This window comes from Girardinichthys multiradiatus, chromosome 15 (assembly GCF_021462225.1).
Source record: "Girardinichthys multiradiatus isolate DD_20200921_A chromosome 15, DD_fGirMul_XY1, whole genome shotgun sequence".
NCBI lineage: Eukaryota > Metazoa > Chordata > Actinopteri > Cyprinodontiformes > Goodeidae > Girardinichthys > Girardinichthys multiradiatus.
Genome location: NC_061808.1, coordinates 22,650,650 through 22,664,981, shown reverse-complemented (window position 1 = coordinate 22,664,981; position 14,332 = coordinate 22,650,650). Strand labels below are relative to the sequence as shown.

At 38.0% G+C, this 14,332-nt stretch overlaps 1 protein-coding gene across 2 annotated transcripts in view; it reads left to right on the top strand.

Annotated features, from left to right (window-relative positions):
* Positions 1-1,270: 1,270 nt before the first annotated feature.
* itpkb (inositol-trisphosphate 3-kinase B) overlaps positions 1,271-14,332 on the top strand; it is a 37,299-nt gene continuing 24,237 nt past the window's right edge. The window contains exons 1-5 of one of the 2 annotated variants that reach the window (XM_047388245.1): positions 1,271-1,809; positions 7,175-7,376; positions 7,727-7,874; positions 8,317-8,592; positions 9,349-10,332. In XM_047388245.1, the coding sequence (XP_047244201.1) occupies positions 7,330-7,376; positions 7,727-7,874; positions 8,317-8,592; positions 9,349-10,332 (1,455 nt within the window). In that variant the 5' untranslated portion in view covers positions 1,271-1,809; positions 7,175-7,329. Of the gene's footprint in view, positions 1,810-7,174; positions 7,377-7,723; positions 7,875-8,316; positions 8,593-9,348; positions 10,333-14,332 lie in introns of both variants that reach the window. The other variant, XM_047388244.1, reaches the window with a different exon arrangement.

The following is a 14,332-nucleotide window of genomic DNA, read 5'->3' as shown; positions in this document are numbered from 1 at the left end:
ACTGTAAATACAGTTTACACAGGGAATGTTATGATCCTTTGGGTTTTGGTTTTCATTTGTGTTTGTGTTTTGATCACTTCTGAGGTCATTATTACTGTTTATTAGGTCTTTTCATATTCAGTTAATTTTTCTGTGTTCATTATTGTTAGAAAGGTTTTGCCATATTAGTTCCTCCCTTGGTCTTTATTTTCTAATTCCCCTTTTCCATTAGTCCCTACTCAGTGCGGTTCAGTACAGCTGTACTCGCTTTTTAGACTTTTTCATAAGTAACGGTTATGTTGAAAGATTACTATTTTTGTTACCTGGTTACTTGCAGGTAACCAGGTAATGCACGACTCAGCATTTTCAGCTGAGTCGTGCTGAAAATGCGACGTCAGAAGACTGTCAATAACTGATTGCACAAGGACGGCATCACTAGTCACAGCATACACATTATAATGACTAATATCTTCAACTATTAAATTGCTGTCTGCTGGGCTTATTGTGTATATGACCATTACAGCAAGCTAGCATTAGGTAGCAATAGCTTACCATCACATTTCCTTTAGCTTGTACCTCTCCATGGCTTCCCTTTCTCTGCTGTACTTCTCTAGTGTTTCATATTGCCTGGGGATGGGTACCATTCATATTTGAAATGATTTCATGTGGCTCCTGACTTGAAGAATGACAGAAATTTAAATCTCTTCAAAATTGAAGTTGTTGGGTACAACAAAATATTTTTCTCTTTCGTTAGCTATTTTATTCTATTTTTCATTGAAAGTAAGACAACAAATATCCAGATTTACGCATAGCCCTTTTTGTTGATGAGAATAGCCAACAACATTTTTCTAGACCCACAAAATAGAAAATTTTTATCCCATAAAAATAAAGGAAGCTGCAGACATTTCAAAAAGGCTTAACAAATCTCTATTCTACAAAAATTAAACTGTGTTATTTCACTGAAATATTGCTGTTTTTAATTTACAAAAGTGGTTTTGCATTTTTATTTGAAAAAAATACAAAAACGTTTTAGTTATGTCTCATGAATACCTTTACATAAGTTTGGACACCACAGCTCCAATACACAGCTGTTGTCCCACCCCATGGGTACTGGTGGTGGTGGTGGTGGGGGGGTTAAATCATTTTCTCACCTAGGGCACCAAAAAAGACTAGAGCCGGCTCTGAACACGATGATTAAATGAGCGTAGCTCTGCAGTGGCAGTTTTTCACTTTGGGATCGAAACTTTTCACGTGCGTGCGAGGGTTTCCCCGGTGCTGCACGTGCACGTAGCTTTTTAATTTTTTTGTTCTCGTTCAGCTCACTGAACCGAGTCCACGCGAGGGAGTGACACACACACACACACACACAGAGAGAGAGAGAGAGAGAGAGAGCTTCCGCCTTTAGACTCGCAGTCACAAAACGCTTTACTACACTCAGAGACGAGTCGAGCGACGAATGACAACAGACATCTCGACCCAAACAATTGCTGTCCATCCGCAGGACAGGACAGATAGCAGCAACCCGGACTGTTTAGCGGTTTAGGCTACTGGAGAAACAAGCTGATGCTCTTCGGAGGGAAAAGCTAATTTTTCTCTTTTTTGTTTTGAGCGGGGGTGTATTTTGTGTGTGTGTGCGTGAAGAGGTGGAGAAGCAAAAACAACAACCAAAAAAAAAAAAAGAAAAAAAAAAAAACCAACAAAGTTGCTTCGTGACAAGTAAAAACAAAGATGGTGCACGGCGGCGTATGTTTCACACATAGAGACACAGCATCTGCTCGGTTTAATTAAAGTGTCCCGGAGAAGACCCGGAGGAGACGGGACGGGGTGGAGGTAAGATAACACCGGGCCCCGGTGGCATGCCATCACCCGTCAATATAAACTGATTATTGCAGCTGGATGTTGTTTATTACACTTTGTTAGCTCTAACTATACAGGACGCCGTAGCAGAGGGGAGACCCTTCAAGAATACAGGCGTCGACATTATTTAAGATGGTGGGAAAGTCAAGGAATGTGAGGAATTTTAAACGATCCTTGTGTAAATGTTTTACACGAGCTGTGTCATGCATATTTCTTTTAGGATGGACGCGTTTTTGTGAGATTTCTCCTTGCAATGCAAGGAGTAGCAGCACTGATCTGTTCACATTTTCAGTCATAGTATCTTGATGAAGTTGGATCTGCAACCCTACATCCACAGAACATTAAGTTATTTTACAAATATTCTTATCTAAGGCTGTTTACAAATAAGATACAAAAAAAACCCACCTTAGATAATTATACAATTTTAATTGAACTAGACACATTTCTTATTGTAATATACATATGTATTTCTTGCTAGATTTTAGGTTTGAGTATTAAATTGTACTAACTTGTAACCAGATTCAATAGTAATGAAATTCAGTTAGTTTGTTTCTATTAAACCTCTAATAAAATAGAGCAAACCTTCCCAAGTAGGTTTTCAAAACGTTCGTTGTCTTTAACTTTTAAAAATAACAACAACAAAAAAATCTATTTCAGAAAAAAATTAACCGAATAAGTGTTCATTAATGTATTTCTGATTACTGCCTAAGCAAGCATACGACTAATTGTTTTCCTTTTGAACTCTCCTCAAAAGTCCTTTTCTCCTGAGCTTTACATGATAGGATGAGCTTTGAGTATCCCCTCTGTTCGGAGGGTTAGATACAGATGAAAATCCTCTGCTGCTGGAATATGGAATTTGGTCTCTTGTAATATTTATGTAGTAATTACTGTACAAGGTAATTATTTTCATTAAAATAAATATTTGTTTAAGTGCAGATGCACCAGATTGTCTCTTGATTGGCAATTGACAGTTCAAATATTTTAAAAAGCAAAATTATTTTACATGCACACATCAACCACTAACATATGCTTATGTTAACTTTTTTTTTGTTTAGTACTAATCAGATGGGATACATGCCTAAATGAGGACAATATTGTAATCCATTCAGTGTTGGATTATAACTACCTGTTCCAAAAAACCTGCAACACATTATTTCTCATTTCTTATTTATGTGTTATAGTCTTTTAACCATTCGACCGGCACCGGTTATGATCGAAGGGGCGGGTCGGACCTCAAAGTTTACCTGTAATTACTATCGGCCAGTAAAAGTATAATTGGTGCATCTCTGCTAAGAAACTCTAGCCAAAGTCATCTATAAGACAAATAAAATACCTTGAGTTGGGGTGAACGTGTTACACAGCAGATAAATGTATGCCGTTTCACTACTACAATCATTACTGCACCTTTTACAACCTCTTTACACAACTGATTTTTTTCATGCATTACTTGCTCACTTGTGTAGGCAAGTGAACGGCTTGTAGTCTAACTTGGTCCCACTCAATCTGACGAACTAGGCCGAGCTGAAGCCCAGATAACACTCTGAAGGGGTTTGAGTGCACTAGTTAGTACAGAGACAATCGCGTTTGTTGCAGGCCTGTGAGCTTGACTCATCTGTGTGATTTTAAAGGCATGGTCGGGATATTTGTTTGCCTTTCTGTTTAATTGCTGTTGTTGTTGGATGTTTGCCAGTATGATAAAAGAAAACGCTCAGATCAAAACATAATTTGCATGTTTTTGTGCCAGGGTAATGAACGCTTGACTGAAATGTCAAAATACATAGTGTTATCCTTTTTAAAGCAGTTGTGTCTGTATTCCTATCAAAATAGTGTTTGTTTTAGAGGCTTGGAGGAGTTGTCGGTGGATCCTTGATTTCTTCCAGAGCATCTCCAGATGTGTGATTACATGCTGGGTCAAATGGTTGGATTTTTTTCTACCTGCTCTACTTTTTTTGTAAGAAATTGTTCCACAGAAAAGAGGACCGAGCTTTCCTCTCTGGGGCAAGGACCATGTGCCTCATGCAGTGTGAAATTGGTCGTTGGTGCCCAGTGCTGCTTCATTACACTCCCTCTGTTTGACAGAAAGTAAATTTGCTGCTTCTGCATGAAGGGTTCAGGACAGACAACAGAACCAAAATAGCTTGTACACACCTCTCTTTCCATCCTGTTCACTCACCCAGCCTTCTGTTTTTTTGGTTGTGTTCACCAAACATTTAGAGCCGGTCACACAATCAGAGCCAGAATACATTAGGTTGTGTGAAATATAAAAAAAAATAGAAGAAGAAGAAAAGCAGCACTGATGGCTATTAAACCACCCATGAGTCAAGGAGGCCTCTCAGATGGTCTTTTATGTTTCTCTCTAACTACATCACTCCCCAACAAGGAAATCCCATGTTTACCCTACCATTCGTGACCTGAAGTCTTTTCGCTGAGTGTTCTGAGAAATAAGGCAGAGTGGAAAAATACACAGCGGTGTCATTTAAGTCTGATTAAATGTTGATTTTAGAAACAAATCTCATGTATTTGTAGTCAAAGACTGATTACTCACTTCTTTACACAAGCAATTTGTCATAATTGCTCATCCGCCTTAGCCTTGGGGCATGATACTAGACGTTTTATTGCTTCACTGAAATGCTCTTGAGTTGAAGCTCGGTATCTCAAACATGTAGCTGGTAAATGAGGCGATGCAGTCTGCAGGTGACCATCTGCCCATGGAACGCCAGGCTTTAACTCATGTTGCAGAGCCAAGCTTATTTGCATAGCTTGTTTCACAGCAGGACATGATAAACCCAGCTATTATACAGTGCTTAATCTGACCTGAACTGTATTGTGAAATGTATGCTGTAATGCACCTTTAATTGGTGTTAACCCATGAAAGAAAATGCCTTATTTTGGTTGCAAAAGGCAATTTTTGTCAAGTGGAGATGAAAACATCTGTATGATTTTGATTTAAAGGGATTGTTTTTGTCCAATCAGATACAGCAGATGTTGATAAACTGCATTCAAAGAGAGGAAACACAAAACTTTTTTTCAAGAAATGTGTAAAGTCTGAGAGAAAAACTAAATGAAACTGCAGCCACTGTGTTGTTTTCAAAGGAAGTGCTACATTACTATGTTTTTACGACTCTATAGCTACATCACTGCATCATCAGGGGATCCTCTGTTGTCAATTTTTTCTCACTTTCTCTTTAATCATTGCAGCAACTTTTTATTTTTTTCTCCACATCTCTGCCCATTTTCACTCTCAATGTCATGTCTCCATCATTGTGTCCTTTGAGTGTTTTTGCGTCCCGCTTCAGCTTTTCCTACAATGCATGTTTAGAAGCAGCTAAGAATTTGCACAGACAGGGTATGTGATTCTCAGTTTTAATTTTGATAAACATGGTATTTATAGGAAAACAAAAATGTGAAAATTGATGCAACCTTTTTATTTAAAACATAAAAATAACACTTATTCATATATCTGCTTACATTTTACAATATATTGATCATTACAGTTATATGATGCTTTGAGATGCACCAATCTGGATTTTCCCAGCTGACAGTTTTCTTGACTTCTGACGTGTGACACATATAGTAGAAAAATATGTGCTGCACTTTCCCTGACAGACATAGTAGTTTTGAATCCAACACAAAAAGAAGGACTTGCAAGATTCTTCCAGTTTATAAGTCAAAGCATATGTCTCTAACCTTTATTTACTTTTTATTAAACACAAAATAAGTGCATCACACTATAAACTGTTTGTTGATGAATTTGTGGAAAGAAAATGTGAGTTTAAAGTTTAATGCATTTAATGATTTTGTTTTCAGTTTTTGTTGAGTTGCTCAGTGATCAGAATAAATTGTTGTTTTTGTTTTATTTCACTCATTTTCCCCTGTTTTATTGTTATTCAAATTATTTCTGAGTATATTCACCTATATAAAAGCATGTGATGTTTTTTTAGTTTTTTAGTTGTTGGTTGTGTGAAGCACCTTGATCTACATACCTGTTAGAAAAATGCTGCATAAATAAATATTTATTGATTGAAAGGAAAAGGTGGTAGATCCCAATCTTTGGCCATCTGGCTGGTTCATCTCTTAAGAGCCATAGCATTTATTTATTCATGTTTGAATTTTGACACACTCACTTAAGCAGAAATATAGAATAAACACCTACTAAGTTTGGTTCTAGTTCTCAGGTGCTTATTGCATAGAATATTAACGTTTTGGTGTTCTGCTCTAGACTAATAGAAGTATAATAAGTTGATATTAGTTGGTTATTTAGTAGGGCTGCACTGATTGCAGTTTTCTGGCCCATCACCGATTACCAATCTTTAAAAGCCTGACCTGCCGATTCCGATTTTTTTATAACTGACCCTGTCATGTGTTATAAGGTCACAATACGCCTTCAATGTTCTAATGTATTTTGTTGAAAAACATTAAACAATACCCGTGAAACAATACAAACTTGTTTTAACTGCACATGAGGTAGTGCTCTCAAATATAAATGAAAGGTTTTGAGCATTGCAGATCCTTTAGTCTTTCATTTTTCGCATTTTAAAAAGAAGAACAACTTCCACAATAGGTTGAACAAGTAGATAAAATCGGTGGATAAGATTGGTTTAACATGTAAGTAACAGTCGATCACCGATCTCCCAAAATTAAGGAAATCGGGGCCGATCGATTGGGGCACCCCTATTATTTAGTCAGGCTATCTGCTCAGGTAGCCAACCTGTAGTTGGCTGCTTAGCAAACATGCTGCCTGCATCTTGGCAAGAGTAGTATTAAAACATTGTTACCTTAATAGCAGTTATGGGGGACACTTTTTAATCTCCAGATGATTTTCAGGCACATTTTTCTATCTTGTAAGTGGATTTTCTAGCTAGCTAATCAACAGTTTAAAGCAATAGGTTGGATAGGGACAACTTCAAACAGCTGGAAAATTCTCACTTGATAGCAGTAAAGAATATTGCATAATATTTTTAAAATTTTTTTCTAATGATGGAAGGAAAATAAGGTTTTGTACGTAAGAGTTTTGTAAGTAAGAGACATTTTTTCTTGTAGAATTTGTTCCCTGATTGCTCCCTGTCCGCCATGTGATTTCCCATTCGCTCTTTTTAATTTATGAATTTCCAGCTTAAATAACAATCTGATTTTTATGTTATTATCTATAGCATCACATTAATAATCTTTTTTGTCTGTGACGCACTTCAGAATGATCCCCATACACCGGAAAATCTCACTGCCAGGATGTTTTCCTTGCTAAAAGAACTTTTATAGTGACACTTGCTCCAGTTGGGAATATTTATAAAAGTTCAACAGCATAAAGAAAACTCATCTGGTCTTTTCTCTTCTTGTCCAGTGGTGGGTACCTGTTTTCTTGCTGCAGACCTTCAGTTGCCCTCCTGCTTGGATGCAAAGAAAACACTGAGAGCTGTTCGGCAGGCCCCCCTGCAGCTTCAGGGGACAGTGTCAGATGTGTACCCAGCACACAAAGCCCCTGGCCCGGCCGTGGGGATGGCAGCCTCTGCCTTGAACCTGAACGGCCTTGTAGTCATGAACAGGTACAAGGACTGTGAGAAAAATGTGTAATATAAACAAGTTTTGTCACTATAGTAAATAAGGAACTGCTAGACCAAAGCAGTAAAATTACGCTTAATTGCTGAAAGTGTTTTTTGCTTCTGCTTTTATTTCAAACTTTAAGAACATCTTGGCACAAACCGCAGAAAATTAAATATTCTAATCAAACTAGAAAGATTCTGTTTTGAAGTTTTAGTCATCTACCATTTTAAAGTTACATTGGGTGTCCTATTAATAATTACATTACCATAAAACATAACATTTTCGTATATCTACACAGTATGTGGTTTTAACAAATGTACAAATCATCATTTCTCCCTCCTCTCCGCAGCAGTAATCAGTTTCACTCCAAGCCAGGGTCCTCTAACGCCACCTCTAGAACAAATACCAGCCCAGTGGGCCGACCTGTGCTGCCAGTTCCAGAACGGAGCACCTACTGCCCATTACTGGGTGGAAGCCTCTACAGCCCAACAAGCCCTAAGGTAGCAAAATGTAATACATAGAATAGTTTTTTGTAGGGGTTTAATGATACATCTGGTTCAGGAAACGACACAATACACTATATTAGGTTCAAAAGAATAAGAAGAAATGAGATTTTGGGGCAATCTTGGAATAACTTAGAATAGAAGAATAGGGTCAAAGTTTCACAAACCACAAACTTCGTTATAAAGACTCTAATCTGTAATCTGTGTATTTCAATATATATATATATATATATATATATATATATAATTGTTGCTTTCCAGAACAGCACAATCTGTTTTTTGAACTCATAATAGTCAAAGCACACTATATTTCCTTCCTAAACGCTAAACAAGTCCAAACATTAATACATTAGCTGTAAACACTTGAAAATTGAAAATAAACTTAGATCATCATGAATTATTTGTGATGACTTCTTATGTCCTGTTATTCTCCCCTCAGACGAGCCCCCGATCTCTTAACCAAGCCTTTGTCTTTCCTCCTCCAAACTTGCTCTCCCCCTGCGACACAACTCACCCTCGCTCCCCCTCGCCGAGAAGCCCGGAGCGCCTGGGAGTCAATGTGGGCCAGCGCATCCGACGCCTGAGTGGTGAAGACAGAGGGGAAGGGGATAGGCGGGAGGAGACGGGAGGAGGGACGAGAGGAGGTGAGGCGCGGGACGATAGGAAGCGTCAGGAACATCTGCTCCGGATCCACAGAGAGCTGCAAAACGTTGAGGTAATTTTAATTTTCCTTTTTACCTGTAATTTCTCTTTAAATAATCATCCAGTCATCTCTTTCTTTATATCTGATCATGCACAGATTAGAAAATTTTGAATAACTGATGAATTGATGAAAACTCTGAGAAATTAACTTCTTTATTTTTCTTTGATAAAATGACAATGCTTGTAGGAGTTTTCTGTATACACCTTAGCAATAAATATCCCAGCTTCCAAAATGGTAAAACGTCTTTTTCTCAATTGCTTAAGCTTGGAAATAATGTTATTTCTAAAGAATGGATTAAATGGAAACATTTCTATTTATCGGAAAGCAGGGGCTAATTATGGTGGCTTCACCGTCCGAGTCATTCCACTTAAGATTTGATACATTGTGACACAATTATATTTTAGCATACTTAACCAAAACAACTCAAAAAAGTAAAAAAAAAAAAAAATAGAGAAAGTATAAAACTGACATTTAAAGCATGCCTTTGTACCTAATTTCTTTTCTTGGAAGATCTGAATGCTTAGTTTCATTTAAAAAGGTGAAGTCCTAACTTACACACTCACCACCACTCACTGATGTGTCCTTTGAACATCAAAGAGTCATCTGAGAAGGTCATGGAGACAAATTGCGGTAGAAATTAGTGAGCAAGGGTGATTACAAAAGTATTTTTTTCTTATTTGTACTGCGTTTATGGTTAGACAATGGAAAACGGTTGGAATCATAATACATATTCTTAACAAATATTTCTTTATTATTTCTGTCTTTTAGGTCAGAGGAAAGGTTGGCATATTCGAGGCCCACATTTCCGGGATCCGTGCCCAGGTCCTTAATAGTGAACTCCAGCGCAGCCCGCGTACGACCAGACGAGCGACTAGCCAATCTCCTTTGCATCCCAGCCAAGGAAACACAGTTCTTGAAAATCCAATGATCCACCCACAAGCGAATAAAGTATCTTCTGATGCCCAAAATGGCGGAGAGGTGGCAGAAGAAATGACTGAAAGACTAAGAAAGGAAAGTGGAACGGATGAGGGCGAAAAGGACAGAGATGCTACGAAGTCAAACATAGAGAACAAAACACTGATTGATCAAAATGACTGCCACTCAGAAACAACTTTACAAACTCCCTATGCGGATAAACGGATTATTCATGGGTCACCTGAGACATCAGAAAAATATTCAGCTATGGATGAGAAGAATAAAGAAAAACAGAGAGAAAGGGAGGAAGAAAAAGATGAAAAGAAGGTAGAAAACATAGAAAGGGAGCGAGATGAGAGGCAACAAACAAAGACAGACGTTTCAGATGAGGCAGAGTATCAATTGGATTCAAAAGTGCCAATTCAGACTGAAAGAAAAAGGTTTACCGATATCTCTGAAACCACTGGTTTACCTCAAACACAAAACAGTAACAACGTGAAGCTGAGTTTGATGGAAACACCTAATCAAACATCCGACCATTTATCCTTCATGGTACCCTCCATCCCTGCAGTGATAGTCACTGACCATGGTTTGGAGACCCTGTCTCAAACTACTGAAGGTTCAGGCTCAGAATGGGGACTGTCACGATCCCCCAGTCCCAGTTCGAGTCCTGTTCCATACTCTTCCACTCGCTCCCTCAGAAAGCTGTCTTCCTCCTCCGCATCCTCGGCCGGTTTCTCCTCTTCTTGGGAGGAGTCGGAGGATGATGTTTCCAGTGATACGGAGAAGGGAGAGAATCTTCTCAACCCTGCGCATCTCAGTTCTCAGCAAAAAGCGGTAAGTAGATGCAAGATTTGTGTTCTTGTTATTGTGCCTGTCGACTTGAACAGCGAGCTTGTCAGCTGTGGAGTTCCACAAGGATGTGTTTTGAGGCCAGTTTTATTTAAGCCACATTTGGATCATTTCTTTTGCCAATCCAGCGACTACTTTTATTTTCATGGAAATGATACACAGATGAATAAAATTATTTTTGATTATACTTCAAATTTCATAAAAAGACGAATTGTCTGGTATTGAGGTGTTTCTTAAAACAAAGGAAAGTATCTGTCTCTCTTAATATTGACTTTCAGACAGGTATATCGCTTTATTACTTTAAGGTTTAAGTTCTCTAACTCTGTTTATGGTGGGATTACTTAGTCTCTGTATTCCCATTTGTAGATGATCCAAGATTTTGCAGTCAGGTTCCTAATCCGGTTTTAGGCTCTAGAACTCTTTTGAAACTCTTCTGAAAAGCTGATTTTGGCTGCTTTGTGTTTTATACTATTTTATCAAGAAGGTCATACATTTGCTATAGCTGGCCTTAAGCTACACGTAGAGCCTTCCAGTGTTTGATCAGCATGCTCCATCTGTTAATACTGTCAAAACACAGAAATATCTATTTTCCAGCTATCTAGTTACCAGTTTGAGCGTTTTATACAGTTCATTGTTTATTTATCTTTTAATTTATGTTCTGTACTCACTTATTACTGGTCAGAGTTTTGGCTGGGCAGGTTGTGACTCCATCAAATGACAAAGACAGATACATAGTAGGCAATCAGACATTTACACAGACTAAAGGACATTTTTACTTCACTTAACCTAACATCAATGTTTCTGAACTGCTAAAGATAACCTGAGAAAATTTGAATATGTACAACTATGATCTTATATAAGGAAGATCTTTAGTTGAAGTCATAGTGGTGGGCAAGATTAGTTAAACAACAAGCAGCTATATTACAGCTATACTATATTACTGGCATCTGCATGCATTGTACCTATATAATTAGCTAGTATTTATTTCAGTCCAAGCAGTTCTTTGCAATAATTGTATTACATCCAGTGATATTGCAAGAATGATAAATCTGCGATATATTGAGCAGCCCTAAAATGCGCTATTATTGGATGTGACATTTAATTGTCTGATCTCATTGGATGAGTGGAGGTGTGAAGTCCACACACCGTTGGCTGTGCATTTATATGCATAATGCTGTTAAACAGTTTGTTGATGTGTTGGGAGCAAATATTCCTGAGAAAGTTGTTGAATTAACCTGAAAACCAGAATGAAGCCGCAAAATTATTACTTTGATAAATTAGCAGTGTTGTTTCAGTTGACCCTTAACAAGAACTAGTTCACAGTTCAGTTAGGTTAAATGAATTATCTCATGTTCATACTTCACTACTTAAACATTCTGATCTAAGCTCTGAGCTCCAACATAGTTCGCATTAATTTATCATATGTGGTCTACAATAAAGTTTAAAAAATATTTAGCGCTCCTGACCTCATTCACCAACTAGCATACTGAGTTTGTCGTTGTCTAACATTTGGAACCCTCCTTGAATTTTGTTTTACTCTCTTGTTTTGTCTTTGCTCACAGAAATAGTATTTTATAACGGCAAAATTCCCCAAAAAGCCGACATCTTTCACATATTTTAATGTTTTTATCCCTAGATGGAAAAATGAGTTAAATATTGACTAAAATTAAGTTTATTTTGACTGCATTTGTTGCAGTAAATTGCAGACATCTTGTGTGATGTTTTTTCAGCTACTCTGAGAGGACAGTCTCTTCTTTACTGTATCTCTTGCCAACAAACAATATCATTGTGGTGCAAAACAAAAAGAAGAAGTTTAATCTGTGATTTTTGATAGTTAGGGCCTTACAAATGATGTTAGGGGCAGATGTACTCACTTTGAGTTTGTCATGTAAAAAACAAGCATGGTTCAAGTCAAAGTTGTCAAAAACGTTTGTGCCACTCAACAATTAGCAGTGTTGTGTGTTCACACACACAACACTGCTAATTAGCCACGGTGGTTGTTCCTGCTGTTGGAAGTGTAATTTGTAAAAGGTGGGCTCTTCAGCTGAATATTTATGGCAGACTGTTTTTAATGTTCACTTCTGATTCGGTGTAGTTTGCCAGTTAGAGTCCAAACTGGCAGCAGCTGAAGCCTTGAACTCTCTCTGAATGGGCTTTATTAGTTTAAACTCATTAACTGTGATTGTCGATGATCCCACAAGAGGCCGAATACTCTAGAAAACCAATGAAATGTGGAAACCTATTTGAAAAGCAGTTTTATTCTACTTCAAGTGGAACTAAACCCCAAAAATCAACTTTTGTTTTGCAGATAAACTGTATAAATTGAGCCTTTAGGGTGTTTTATTTATGTTACTGTGCAATTATTTGCATTTTCATGTAAACTGTAAACACTCAGACCACGCCCTCGTAGCAGGTCAGAAGTTGGAAAGCGAGCATTGATCATACCGTTTTAGGCTTTATACCTTCGATGCTTTACTTGACACCCCCCTTAACCCCCTCCGCTCATCCCCACACTTGGCCCTTCGCTATCTCTGGCACTGCCCGCTTTGGTGGCATTTTTCCGAATTTATCTGGGGGCGGGGTTATGCTTTTACATCGGGTTTAGTTCCTCTTTAAACTCAACGGGATGATGTGGCTCCATAATGCATCTGTTGGTTTGTCTTCAAGAATTATCCCAGCTACTGTGACATTGAGCGTCTGATTTTATTACTCTTCTGACTTCGGTCAAAAGCTCTCAACCGGTACTAGATGGATTACTGAGCTTCTAGTGTTTGTAGCACTGTTTTGTTTGGAGTAAACTAATAACCTTCTTTACCCTTATTTTGTATAGAATGTTTTCTACACCCATGTTGTTTAACTAAAGTGTTAAAGGGAGCAAATCAAGCAGAAAACCAGCTGCTTTTTCATTGTGTAAAACATTGTTACTGACATTCTTGTAAGAGCATCTTTCCTTTTGTTTCCTGGAAAGAGTTTGCCTTGACATTTTCTTTTTCTTAGTTTTTTTGTTTTGTCCATGTGTTTATTTCAACAGGGTGGTAGGTCACACACTGAGCGAAAGCCAGCCACACTTAATCTGCTGTTAGACAACTCATTTACAAACAGCACTGACAGATTTGAATGGGCGCAGGAACTATAGTCTTCCTAAACTAGTTCAATTCATAAGAGATTTACCCATCACATAGTTAAATTGGTTTTATTGGTCTGGTTTTCGCTGTCGTGCATGAAGGAAGCTTCTCTCTTGGTAAACTTGCTTAAGAAGGCCCTATTTATGCCCCGTGTCGATGCTTCTGAATTTGCCCGTACATGTTTCTAGATGCTTATGTTTCAGATGGCTCGCTATGTGCACTGGCTTTTTGTGTAGTTCTGAAGCTGTGTGAGATTGCGCATAAGATAAAACAATGTAGAGACATGAAAGAATACTATTCTGACACATTAAGCCTCCTGCATCTTAATGCAGCTAAAAACCAGGCCTGTTTTTGGGCATGAGGTGTGTGTGTGTGTTTGTGTGTGTGTGTGAGTGGGTGGCAGCTTTTTACAAAATTATTCTCTTTTAAAGCGTAAAGAAGGATCTATATCTGATTCTGCATTGTTTTAAAACTGCCTTTCTTAAATGCGGCCCTACTTTCAGCATAGAATCGTTTTTTCAAAGATGTTTCCTGAAAGACTGCACCTGGAACCAACCTCTCCACTCGCCCTGCTGCTGTATAAGTCATTTGTTTAAATGAATATGGCTTAAACATTTGCATAGGGTTTGTATTGTCCTTTGCATATTTTTCCATTCATTGTTGTTTTTTTATTTATCCAGATAAAGGCAAAAGCCAAAGCATTTGCTGCAATTTGCAGTCAACTGGACGTATGAGCATACCACCAAGATGTCACAAATGTGACTTATTTTTGCCTTCAGCTGGTTACAGTTCCTGATCTGTACTTTAAGGAAATCCGATGTATGTGTGCAAGAGGCAAACAAAGCAGAAACACATAAAGC